Source organism: Camelus dromedarius, chromosome 20 (genome assembly GCF_036321535.1).
Source record: "Camelus dromedarius isolate mCamDro1 chromosome 20, mCamDro1.pat, whole genome shotgun sequence".
Classification (NCBI taxonomy): Eukaryota; Metazoa; Chordata; class Mammalia; order Artiodactyla; family Camelidae; genus Camelus; species Camelus dromedarius.
The window spans coordinates 2,958,037-2,971,006 of NC_087455.1; the positions used below are offsets into that span (position 1 = coordinate 2,958,037).

Consider the following 12,970-nt stretch of genomic DNA (forward strand, 5'->3'; position numbering starts at 1 on the left):
AAGGAACCAAGATGGAATTATTGCAGGTGCCTTCTGCTTTAAGAAGCTCTGTGTAAACATAAACACGGATAAAGGATGCATTTGGATTTAGTGGTGCAGAGAAGGGTTTCTGCACGTCACAGAAGGCAAAGCAGAATTCCCCTTTGTGGACAGGGACGTGGGTCTTGTCTTCAGCGGTTTACGAGAGTAGTTTATGGTAATTAACTAGCACTGACAAACAGCACACGTTGCATTTAAGAGCTGGCCAGCTGTAGACTGTGAATTGGACAGGTGGGTTTCACAGGCACGTGGTCAGGCAGATGGGAGAGAGAAGGAGCGCAGGCCTTGCACCCCAGGTTCAGGTTCAAGTCGCCATTTCCTCACCATAGGACCTCGGACTAGAATGTAAGCTCCCTTAGCCTGTTGGTGAATCTGTAAAATGGGCGTGATAATATTCATTTCTTCCTGGATTTGTTGATAACTCACATGAAGCACTTAACACACGTCCTGACGCTTAGCAGCGTTCACTGTGTATGTCCGCCCCGCGGGTGATGTGTCAGAGCAATAAGGACGGCATGTGTCTGTTGAGGACCCAGTGGTAGACACTTGACTAGGTTGCATATTTGGTTATTTCATTTAATCCTTGTAACCCTGTGTGTTATGGGCAGTTATTCCTATGGACAAATGAGGAACCTCAGGCTAAAGAAGACTGTGTAATTTGTCCCAAGTCAGGCCATAATTTCGGGTGCAGGGGCCTCGGGAAAGCATGCGCATCTGGGCTTTCCGCCCTCTACGTTCAGCGCCAGGGCCGGGCGCGGGGCTGGGGTCGGGGTCAGCTGTCTCCCAGCCCAGGATATCCAGCTGGCAGCGAAACAGACCTGGCTCTGAGCTGCTTCAGCAGAAACTCTGGAGAGGGAGGCAGGTACTAAAGGGATAAACATAAAAACAGATGACTACAAACTGTGATCAGCTCTGAGAAGGAAAGGAACACGCCTCGCCCCGCAGAGCTGGGAGTTTTCCCGTCAGGGCTGCTCTGGGGTCGTTCGTCTCGGCTGAACAAGTTCTGCTCCTGGACCAAGGCAGGAAGGCAGGGCGTGTGTTACCAGGTAGACTGGGCCTCGTTGACCATACTCACTCCCAGTTAAGCAGCCAGCTGTTGTGGGCACTTACCTGGTAAACAGATACAAGCCATAATCATCACGCACTTTGCTCGGTAGTTTTATTGGACCCAACTTGAGAGATGAGGTAACAGGCTGGGGTGTTTGCTGCATGCCCATGATTACCTGGGAAGTACCTCCACTGGTCTTTAAATCCAGTTTGTGTGGTGCTAACGTCCCAGCTCTGTGAACAGCGTCGTGTAGCTCCCCGCAAGCAGCCCAAATGACTGAAATTAACTTTCTTAATTAGTAGGAAATGGTATGTGACAATAAGAGAAAGAGGTAGTAAGGAATTGTTTGGAAAACTAGAAAAAAGCCCAGGACTTCCCCAGCTGGGGGAGTGTGCTCCGGGACCAGTGCCATTCACCCACTGCCCGGCACTGCCTCCCTGCCTCCCGTCCGACCCAGTGTTCAGGACCCACTCTGAGCCGTTTAAGAACGCCTGGGCTCATGACACTGTTGACTAGAACCTGCGACCTCTCTGTCCCTGGTTAACTTTCTCTTCAAAGCCATTTAAATTTTATGCAGGCTACTCCACTCAGAAGTACGAATAGCGTCTTTGAACTTCTTGATGCAGTTCCTTAATGAAGCTGTTGCTAAGGAAACCTAGCCAAAACCTGGGAGGTATGCACATAATAACTGTAACCTCGGAAGTGTGTCAGTTCAGGTTCAGAATCAGAGGGATGGGAGACTTAGGAAAGGCTTTTTGAACGGAGATGCAGGCTCGGTTAGACTGAATCCTCTCGGTCCCAGCCAGCAGGGCACCTGGCTTTCAGGATGGCCTGTGGGGAGTGCAGAGTTCTCACAAGGAAAGGAAAGGTGGGGTGGCGGGGGAGGAAAGCCAGGTTTTTTACTAGGGAAGGAAATGCTGGGGGAGGGGCTGCCACCCGCCAAGCCCTGGGGGCTGGCTCTGCTCTGCTCTTCAGCTGGAGCCTCAGAGCTCGTTTTTGCAGCCCAGTCCTGTGGTGACACAGAGAGAGGAAAGGCAGAGGCCGCGCGTGCTCCTCGTGTTTAGCATGGGGAGGGTGGGGTGGGCCTGAGGGTGGCGCTGGGTGGTGAGAAGGATGGTTTGGATTTTCCCACCCGGGACCTGGGGACCCGCCAGCGGCCGCTGCAGATTTATCTCCCAGGCATTACGGTTTCTCTCTCTCATCTTCTTTTCCTTTGTTTTTTCTTTTTTAAAAATACTTAATCTAAATTTAATTTCAGATTGTTTTTGTTTTTTACAAAAGTGAGAAATTTCTCTCTCTTCCTTTTTTTTTCAGTGGGTAGGTAATTAGATTTATTTATCTGTTAGTGGAGGCACTGGGACTTGAACCCAGGACCTCGTGCATGCTAAGCAGGCATTCTACCACTGAGCTGTACCCACATCCCCACCTTCATTTTCTTTTTGCTGCAGCTTCTAGGAATCTTAGAGCTGAATCTCTAGTTGGCCTCTAATACTTACCCTGACTTCATGGCGTGCATTTTTATGGCTTTACCTGCCCCTAGTTTCATTTAAGTATTAAATCTCCATTTTTCTCTTCAGCCTCATTTTTGTCTCTTTGTTATTGTTGTTAGCTTGTTTTTAAAAATTTGTTTAGATTTTTTTAGCAGGAGGCTGAAAGTAAATGTGTAAACAGACCATATCACACTTACTGCTTTTATACATTCTAAGCTGTTTAGTAGTTACTTAAAAACAGAACTCAATATTAAAGTGGTATGTTTTAAAATTTTTTTAAATTTTTTTTATTAAGGTATAGTTGATTTGTAATACAAGTTTCAGATGTACAACAGTGATTCACAGTTTTTAATGTTACGCTCCATTTATAGTTGTTGTAAACTATCAGCTGTATTCCCCGTGTTGTAAGATACATCCTTGTAGTGTGTTTATGTTAAATGTAGCAGATTGTAGAAGAAAGTTGGGTGATGCAGGCAGAGTCTGGAGCGGGGGCTGTGTCTTGCTCAGGTTCACGGTCACTGCCGAGCATGGCGCCTGCCAGAGCCAAGCCCTCACTCCTGTTTGTAGGGGAGTGAGGGAGGCCGCTCTTACCGGCGCTGGCATCACCCTCTGAGTGGCAGTGACAGCGGTGACTGTGGACATGCATAGTGTTGTTCCAAAAGCTTTACATGTACATTTCTGCGTTAAATTCTTAAAGCCCTCCTGTGAGGAATCATTTTATGTTTTTTAAGGTATAATACACTTTGTTTTTATTTTGAAAGACTTCAAACCTCTGGAAAACTCCTAGGAGTAGTACAGTGAACACTTAGATACCCTTCACCTAAGCGGACAGTGTTTGTCCTCTTGTTTCTGCCTTATTCACTTAGCATAATGTGTCAAGCTTTAATCCATGCTGTAGCCTGAATCAGTACCTTATTCTCTTGGCTTGATAATATTGTTGATAATTCTGTTTATCCATTTGTTGATGGATGGATATTGTTTGTACCTTTTGGCTACTCTGAATAATACTGCTATGAATATCAATGTTCAGGTTTTTGTGAGAACATGTTTTCATTCCATTGGGTATACAGTTGGCCCTCTATATCTGTGGTTTCCACTTTGTGGCTACAGATGGCTGATTGCAAAGGGACTCGAGCATCCTTGGACTTTGGTATCCAAGGTGGGGGGGTCCTGAAACCAATCCCCCACTCATACCGAGGAATGACTGTATACCTGGCAGTGGAATTTCTGAGCCATATGGTTACTCTGTGTTTAATCTTGTGAGGAAACACCAGACTGTTTTCCAAAGCAGCTGCACCATTGTCCATTTCTACTGGCCGTGTATGAGGGTTCCTCTTTCTCGACATCCTCACCAGCACTTGTTACTGTCCATTTTTTGGTTATGACCATCTTAGTGGGTGTAAAATGATACTCATTTTGGTTTTGATTTGGCTAGTGATGCTGAGCATCTTTTCATGTGCTTATTGGCCATTTGTATCTCTATTTAAATCCTTGGCAAATTTTTAAATTGGGTCTGTTTCGTTTGTGTTGTTAATTTGTAAGCATTTGTTATATATCCTGGGTACTAGTCTCTCATCAGATACCTGCTTTGCAAAATTTTTCTCCTATTCTGCGGGTTGTCATTTCAGTTTCTTGGTGATTTCCTTTGCAGCACAAAAGGTTTTAATTTTAATGAAGTCCAGTTTATCTGTTTTTTTCTGTTATCACTTGTACTCCTAGTATTGTATCTCGGAAACCGTAGCCTATCCCAAGACCACGAAGATTTACTATGTCTTCTCTTAGGAATTTTATGGGTTTAGTTTTTGCATTTATATCTGTGGTCCATTTTGAGTTAATTTTTATTTACTGCATATAGTCGGGGGGCGGGGTCCAGATTCCAGATTCATTGTTTTGCCTGTGGTGGGGTGCTGTGCAGATGATACTGAGAGCTTATTCAGGATGATGGCTTCATCTTAGTTTCTTTTAAACAATCCTTTGGGTCTATTTAGTCAGGTGCTTTAAGAAGATGCCCTTTGGATGTGCAGAGGAGCTAGCTAAGGCTGTCCTTTTCAAAACAATTTCCAGTGAGAGTGTTGTACTTGAAACCTAATTTGCTTTAATCTTTGAAAAGATTTATGTTTCAGGAGCTTTGACTGAAGAACACCTGTCTTTATTCAATGACTAACTAAATGGTCAAACAACACTTACGAGATGAAGCCGGCTCCCCCCGTAGTGCTGGTGGCTGCAGCTGTAACCGAAGTCAGTGCTAACCTTTTCTCATACACTCCTGGTGACCTGCTAAAATGAGTTCAGTAAATAGTTTGCCAGTAGTCTGCTGGACAAAGCCATAAAGCATTGATTTAAGGTTCCTGGGATGGAATGTGTTCTTATTAATAGTAAGTAAGCATGTATTGAGTGCTTGTTCCCCAGCCTTTCTTGTGTATTGTTTCTCTGAAAATCTCACATACATCCATATTATTCCCACTTTACAGATAAGAAGACTGAGAATTAGGTCTTCTCTCTTTTGGGGGGAGTTCATTATCGATGAATGGAAGTCATAAAGAAAAAGGTCTTGGTTCATCCTGAGAAAACGGTTTTCTGAGAGTCAGCGTTGAAGAGGGTGCTCGTGACTGCTGTCTGAGTGAGGCGAGTTCCGGGTTACAGGGAGTTGGCGTCCTCGTCCCGGCACATCAGTGTAGAGCTTCGTGGTGGGCGGGGAGGGCGGCCGCGAGAGGCTGAGAGGCCCAGGCCGTGCGGCTGTGTTCCGTCCCTGCGGGGCTTTGCCCTAAGGGCAGTGGACCGGTGCTGACAGAGTTTAAGTAGGGGAGTGGGTTCTCGAATAGATCGCTCTTACGCTTGTGGAATGCTTGGAAGCATTTAGAAGGCTCTGCAGGAGGTGATGTAATGAGTCAGACCAGGGTGGCTGTGAGATGTAGCAGTTTTCAATTTTCAAATGGTTTTCAGTCCCAGGTTTGTAGCTCAGCAGCCATGTCGCTTTGGACGACTCACTCAAGGGAGAATGAGTGAAACAGCGGAATTTATCTTTATCAGTTGGAACAGTAATGTACCCACTTCCCAGGACAGTTGTGAAGATCCAGTGAGATAACGTGTGCACAGTGTGCAGCGTGGTCCCCGGCACAGAGTCAGTGCTGAGTGAGTGTCAGTGAGTACCTGGTGGGGCAGGTGTGGGTGGTGGGGCTTGGTGACTGAGTAAATCCGGGCTGTGAGGGAGGGGTCCAGGCATGTCTGTGAGTGATGAGAGTGAGCCGGGAGATGCAGAGGGACCTCGCCCCCCGACCAGGGGCCCTGGGCAGGACGGCTGTGCGAGGAGTACTGTGAAGTCAGCTCTGCACAGGTGGAGTTGGAGGTGCCTTTGACACATCTAAGTGCAGTGTCACGAGCTCACGGAGGACTCCTGGGCCCAGGCTGTGCATTTTCCTGTGATCCGATCCGTGAGGACCCCGAGGTATTGATCACTGAGCGTGAAGATGTACTTTACAGGACAAGTGAATAGCAGTATCACCTGTGTCATCAAAACTCACACCTCTTTATGCGTCACTTACTTGGCTAATTGGATATTTACAGAGTTCACTTTACCGCCCTTTCCTGGACGCAGTTTCCACAGTAAAGAGCTAGCGAGCCTCCTTCTCTCCCAGGAAGGAGACACACTTAATTGGTAGCCTTCTATACATTGCCAGACTTAGAATTTTTGTTTCTTATTTTAATTCTGTGTTATGTTGGCTGTTTCCTGACAAGAGAGACATCTTACCTCGTGGTCACGCTTTGGTTAACTGTTACTGAGAACTGCTGATCCCATCCGCAGTGTGTGTATTTTATTAACCTTGTAGATTATCTTCTCATTTTTCTGGCTTTGCCCTTTAATTTTGTATGTCCCCCCAAGGCTCTGTTCTGTTTAGGGCCTTAATTATTTTTTTAATTAAAAAATGTCTGTTAGCAATTAAGAAAACAAAAGAAAAGGAAAAATTCAGATGATACGCAAGTTTAGAAAATATCTCGTGTGTTTTCCATCCTGGCGACACAGGGCTCTAGGAGCTATAACAGCCTTCACTGCACAAGTTTCTTTAAAATGCTGGTGAAGAAATAAAACCTTTCTTTCTCATCTTTCAAGCTGCGTAGCTAATTGGCAAGAAAATAAGGGGAAATCCTCAGTGGGCAAGACAAACCGGAAAGCAGGAGTTCTGGGAGGTAAGCGAGCCCTGGAAGCCACCGGTGCCGGCTGGCTCCTGAACTGGGTTTCAGTTGCCCTGACAGGAGGTCAGGAGGTGAGCCCCGGGCCTCTCACACTGGGAGTTGGATGGCCGATCCCGTGTAGGCCAAGACCCGCCTGAGGAGCCTGGTTTACTAAAGGGTGAACTAGAAAAAAATCCTACTCCTCGAAACAAGAAAGTAAGGAAGCTCTTGATTTTTGTTGGAAGGGAAAAAAATCCAAAGCAGACCAAACCAAGGGTTGAGTTTAAAGCTGCTCTGGCGTGAGAGTGACCACAGACTCCTGGCGGAAAAGCAAGGCTCCTCCTGGAACGAGCAGTTGTGTTTGGAATGAATCAGTGAACAGTCAATACGAAAAAGGCCCCCAGGGGCTCCTGGGTCACGATGTTGGAACCCAAGCAAACAACCTTGCCTCTCCTCCAAGGTCTCACTTAAATAACCAAAAGGATTTTTAAAGGAAAGAAGCCATAATCATAATTCTGTCTATTGATATTACTGTATGCTAGGAATTCAGAGGTGACTGGAGTTGTCTTCTCTTTTATGGACCTTGCTTTCTGTTTGGAGACACACCTACGACACTCGGGAGCTTGGTGGAGGGAGGTGTGGGTCTGTTGCAGTCAGCCAGGAGAGATTAAGAAGGCAGTGCAGGGTGGGGACAGTCTTGTTCTTGGCTGGCTTTTAATTGCAGGCTCCATGAGTTGTCATTGGAGGGAATAGCTCTCTGTAGGATGGACTCAGGACTCTTCAGAATGGAAAGGTGAACCCCGAGAAAGACAGTCAAACCTGTGCAGTCATTAAAGTGCACGTGAATGTGCTCTGTCCCTGAGCCAAAGATGAGACAAGTAGGCAGCACTTCGTGAGGCCTGAGGAGTGGTGCTTAAGGTTCTCCTAGAATAAACCCCAGGGAACCGGGATGACCAGCAGTCAAACTGTGACTTTGCTCTTGGGACGGCATGCCCACCAAGGGTATTGACCATTTATAGTTTTCGTTTCTCGTTAACGTGTGTCAGGTGATGAGTACGTGAGTGCAGGTGATTAACACCTGGTCGAAGTGCCTTTTAGGTGCCTGCCTAGGAGCGCTGGCACAGCTGCTGCTGCGTCACACATCTCACCATCCATCCCGCTCCCCGGCCCGGCGATCTCGGCAGAGTGACTCATTACCAGCTTGTCCGTCTCCTCCATGACCTCGTAACCCATGAAGGGACTGGATCTTATTTAACTTGGTTTTCTTTTTTTCCCTCCTTCTCTTTGGATGATTACAACTGAAGGTGGATCCAGTTACGTTAGCAGATGTTTTACAAGTAAGGCCCTCGGTGCAAACCTTGTAATCCTGCTTTGCAGTCTAGGAAAGAAAATTACATTCTTTGCAAACTGTTTTGATACACATATGTGGAAAATTGGTGTAATTTTGAATATGAGAATGCTGGGACCACTGTTTGTTTTCTCTCTCCCAACATCTTTTACCACATTTGGCAACAAGGGGTGCAGTCAAAGGCCTGGGAGTTTCCAGGTTTGTGACAAAGGCATGCAGGACTTCGGCCTCTCCTGTGTAGCTCTCCTCAGTCCTCGGCCTGTGCCTGGCACCTCACTGCACCGGCTCCTCTCTCTGCAGCTGTTCTGTGCTCTTCTGGGAAGCAGAGGCTGTGTCCTTCTCAAAGTGGCATATCCACGAATCCTCTACCTAAACATAAAAGTTCTGTAAGAAAACATAGAAGATTATGTTTGGGACCTCGGGGTGGGCCAAGGTTTCTTAGATAAGGACACAGAAAGCATTAACCATAGAAAAAAAATTTATAAATTGAGTTAATCAACAATTTCTGCTTATCAGAAGACCCCCTTTGGAAAATAAATGGGCAGCAGACTGGGAGAAGACATTTATACATGACTAAGGACTTACATGCAGAACATATAAAGAGCTACAACTCAGTAATACAGATGACCTAATTAAACAGTGATCGGGAGGTTTGAACGCTTTGCGAAGGAAGATCCAGAAGTAGCCAGTCATCTTGTGAAAAAGTGTTCAGCCTCGCTAGCTGTCAGGGAGACACAAATCAGAGCCACTGACTGGCTAAACGGAGAAAGACTGCTGACGTCAAGTGCCGGCGAGTGCGTGCAGCGGCGGCGATGCCCCGCACGGATGTGTGCGTGTGAAATGCTGCTGCCGCCCAGGCAGACGTGAGCAGGACTGGACAGGAGAGAAATGACACTGTGGGGTCCAGAGTGGTTCTGAGAACTTCAGGCAGGAAGCGGCAGCTGCAGGGTGTGGGGACAGGGCTGTTGGAGAGGCAGCCTCTGAAGGGACCTTTGAAGGAGTCAGACCTGGAAGTGCGGGGGGGGGGGGTGGCAAGAAGAAGACAGACAGACAGCTGGCTGGGAGCTGAAGTGGGAGGCCCAGGATTTCCTGGTTCTACCTGGGGCATCTCTGCCTGGTCAATTCCTTTTTATTCCCTAGGTAAAGGGTAGTCTGCCCTCAGGGTACATTTCATCATGGTTTCATGGTAGTCATGGTTTCATTTCTTTGTTCACTTATGTGCTGTCATCTTCCCTGAGGGCAGGGGTCTTTGCCAGTTTTGTTCCCTGCTGTGTCCCCAGCCACAGCTGTAGTGGCCACGGAGAAGGCATTCAATAAACATGTGTTGACAGAATGAGAAAACACATGAATTAGAGCGGTTCCATTTGGACAGGTCAGAGGTCGGCAGTGGGACCCAGAGTCACACAGGCAGAGTGGGGCTCACTCAGGAGGGCCTGGCGTGCTGAGGGCATTTGGGTTCCATGGTGTAGTTCCGAGTGGGTTCTGAGCGTCTCTGAGGCGGGGTGATGGGCTCTGCACCGCACCTCAGGACTGCTTGTCTGGCAGCTGCTTGTGGACAGGTTAAGGAAGGAGAGAGCTGGGAGGAAGACGACTGAGATGAGGCTTCTAGGTGGGAGCTCATGAGGGCCCAGGGTGGGCGTGGCAGTGGACGTGGGGAAGAGGGGTGGATGGGAGGGCTTCCGGACGATGCTTCTGTGCAAGCTGTGCTTCTGTTCACACAGAAACATCGGGGAAACACATATTTTGTCAGGGATGTGAGAGAGTTAACGGCCCCCTTACATAGGGTGGCCTTGGTGGCAGCGAGGTTCTAGCTGTCCCTCCTCTGGAAAGGTAGCTGTGCGTGGGGAGGGGGCACCGGGCGGTAAGCAGAGCCCCACCCCAGACTCAGGTCTTGCCCCTGACACTCATGGGCTGTGGGATTTTGTCCAGGATGGTAATACCTCCCTGAGTTTCAGATTTCTGTGCCTGTGAGCTGGGGTAGTAACAGTTTCTGGGATTATTGTAATGATTCAGTGAGGGGCACTGCGTTTGCTGGCATGTGGTTGGTGCTTAAAAACAGAAGTTGTTATCATCATATTAGTCTGTTACTGTATATTCTGTGTTTTGAGAAGTTGGGTATTTGATGAAAGTTCTGCCCAAGCCCTGGGGTCTGCATGAGCTGCTGTTCCTTTCCTTTCCCTTCCCTTTTCTCTTTCCTTTCTCTGCATCTCACCTGTAGGAGGCAGATACCTTTGTTTCAGGGAATACAGGCTGGAGAGGTGGGGCCCAGAGGGGGCTTGGAGCTTCTGCGTGGCGCTGCTTCCCTGTGTTTCTGGATCCGGCCCCGTCGGCGCGCTAACTCGACCTTCCTCTTCCTCCCTGTGTCACCGGGCCTCTATTTTATGGACAAGCCTTTTCCACGTGTCCTTTTTCGCTGGCAAGTCTCTTTCAGATGCTTGTTGCTTTTCTCCCTGTGCTCCAGCTGTCCGAGGAGGAGAAGATTCAGCGGTACAGCGTCCTCTCCGAGCTCTACGAGTTGATCGGCTTCCACCGCAAGTCCGCCTTCTTCAAGCGCGTGGCCGCCATGCAGTGCGTGGCCCCCAGCATCTCGGAGCCCGGCTGGAGGGCCTGCTACAAGCTCCTTCTGGAGACGCTTCCTGGCTACAGTCTGTCGCTGGATCCGCAGGACTTCAACAAAGGTGCTGGAACTAAAATGTCATTTCAGCCCTGTGAGTCGTGCCTGGCTTGGGCCCTGCGCTGCCTGTCTAATCAAGGTGCATTCGGATTCGTGTAGAGCAGGGCTCAGCAGACTTTTTCTGTCCAGGGCTGGGGAGTGAGTATTTCAGGGTCTGGGTCCCGGGTCTCTGGTGCAGCTGCTCGGCCCTGCTGCTGAGATGCAGGAGCGGCCAGGCCGTCTGCAGGCCGGCAGCTACACTCACAGCAGCAGCCAGGCCGGACTTGGTGTGCGGGCTGCAGTTTGTCCCCACAGCCTCCCCGTCATCGACACCCGCACCGGCGTGTGCATTTGCTGCAGTGGATGAACCCATGCTGACGTGTCGTCATCACCCAGAGCCCATACTTGACACCAGGGCTTCCTCTTGGTGCTGTGCACTCTGGGTTTGGACAAGTGCATAATGACATGCGTCCACCGTTACAGCATCACACAGAGCAGTTTCCCTGCCCTAAACATGCCTGGCTCCCCCTTATTCATCGCTCTTTCCCCTCTAACCCCTGACAGCCACTGATTTTTCGGTCTGTATGGTTTTGCCTTTTCCAGAGTACCATACAGTTGGGATCATACAGTTGCATGGCCTTTTCAGATGGGCTCCTTTCACTTAATGATGTGCGTTTAAGGTTCCTCCATGCCTGTTCACAGCTTAATAGCTCATTTGTTTTTAGTGCCGAATAATAGTCCATTTTCTGGCTGGACCATAGTTTATTATATTTATCCATTCACCTACTGAAGGGCATGTTAGTTGCTTCTAAATTTTGGTGATTATGAATAGAGCTTCTATTGACATCTACGCGCAGATTTGTGTGTGGACGTAAGTTCCCACTTCATCGAGTAAACACCAAGGAGTGCAGTTGCTGGATCGTATGGCAGGAGTACGTTTAGTTTTGTAAGAAACTGCTGGACTGTCTTCCAAAGTGTCTGGGCCATTCTGCATTCCCACCAGCGGTGAATGGGAGCTCCTGTTGCTGCACATCCTTACCAGCCCTGGGTGTCGTCGGTGTGGTGGCTTTTGTCTGTTCTAGTAGGTGTGCAGTGGGACCTCGTTGCTTTCATTTGCATCCCCTGATGACCGGTGATGTGGAGCATCTCTTCATGGACTTCTTTGGCATCTGGATATCTTTTTTGATGGGGTGTGTGTTCAGGCCTTTTGCTCATCTTTTAATCAGGTTGTTCATCCTTCTTGTTGAGTTTTGATAGATCTGGGATATTTTGGGTACCAGCCCTTTATCAGTGTGCCCTGCCCTTCACCTGCTGCACCACAGTTGCCCTTTGGGTCTCGGCAGAGCGTCAGCTCTTCAAAGAGGTCCCCTGTTGTCCTTCAGCCTAAATGTAGTCCTTGTCTTTTTCTCTTTCGTTGACTCCTGTTGTTCTTTTTAAATAGCATTTCCCATAATTTTAAGTACATTAAAAAAAACCGGGCGATGACTTAATGTCGCCTCCCCCACCAGGCTGTGTGCCCTGTGAGAGCAGAGACCCTGTGCCCATTCACTGTGTCCCGAGCCGGCACATGGCAGGTGTCCACGTACATATGTGTAACATGGGGCCAAACCCGATGAGCAGCTACAGTGACATGTGTTGGCTGCCATTTATTGAATAGAGTTTGTTTCGTTATCTTAATTTTTAAATCACATGAAGAAAACATGTTTCTTTTGAAAAATAAAATGGCAAAGCACACCTCCACGTGACTTGGTGCTTTCTGCTTAGCCTCCTGATCCGGGAGGGGGCACTCCCATCATTTTGTGAAGGAGGCTGGGGAGGTAAGGCAGGAGAGTGGGATCATATAAAGTAAAAACGGTAACTCGCAGCTGGCTGTATTTCCAGTAAGACATAAAAGCTACTTTAAAGCCCGTCTCCACTGTTGCCCTGGGCCTCTTTAAACATTTCTCAGAGAACTAAATGGCAGTCCACTAAACCCTGAAAGGGAAATTGTGTTCTCAGGACCTGACATATGTTTCTGGCTATTTCTTGAAATGGACATTTCCCCGCTGGTTACGGAAAGTCAAGGCTGGACACAGACGGGCACTGTGTGTGTTTGCCAGCTTCGCGGGCTGCTATTGGTCATTCTCATCTTCTTGTGTTGCTGTGTGTGAAAGTTTTCGATTAGTCCTTTTGCTCAGCCTTGCCCTGAACAAGGGATTGACTTTTCTGCAGGAACTCGTGTG

At 48.2% G+C, this 12,970-nt stretch overlaps 1 protein-coding gene across 2 annotated transcripts in view; it reads left to right on the top strand.

The window, feature by feature from the left end:
* Positions 1-12,970, top strand: part of TRAPPC9 (trafficking protein particle complex subunit 9) — a 404,385-nt gene that overhangs the window by 42,959 nt on the left and 348,456 nt on the right. For both annotated transcript variants that reach the window (XM_064476810.1, XM_064476811.1), the window contains one exon: positions 10,557-10,773. In XM_064476810.1, the coding sequence (XP_064332880.1) occupies positions 10,557-10,773 (217 nt within the window). The remainder of the gene's footprint in view (positions 1-10,556; positions 10,774-12,970) is intronic.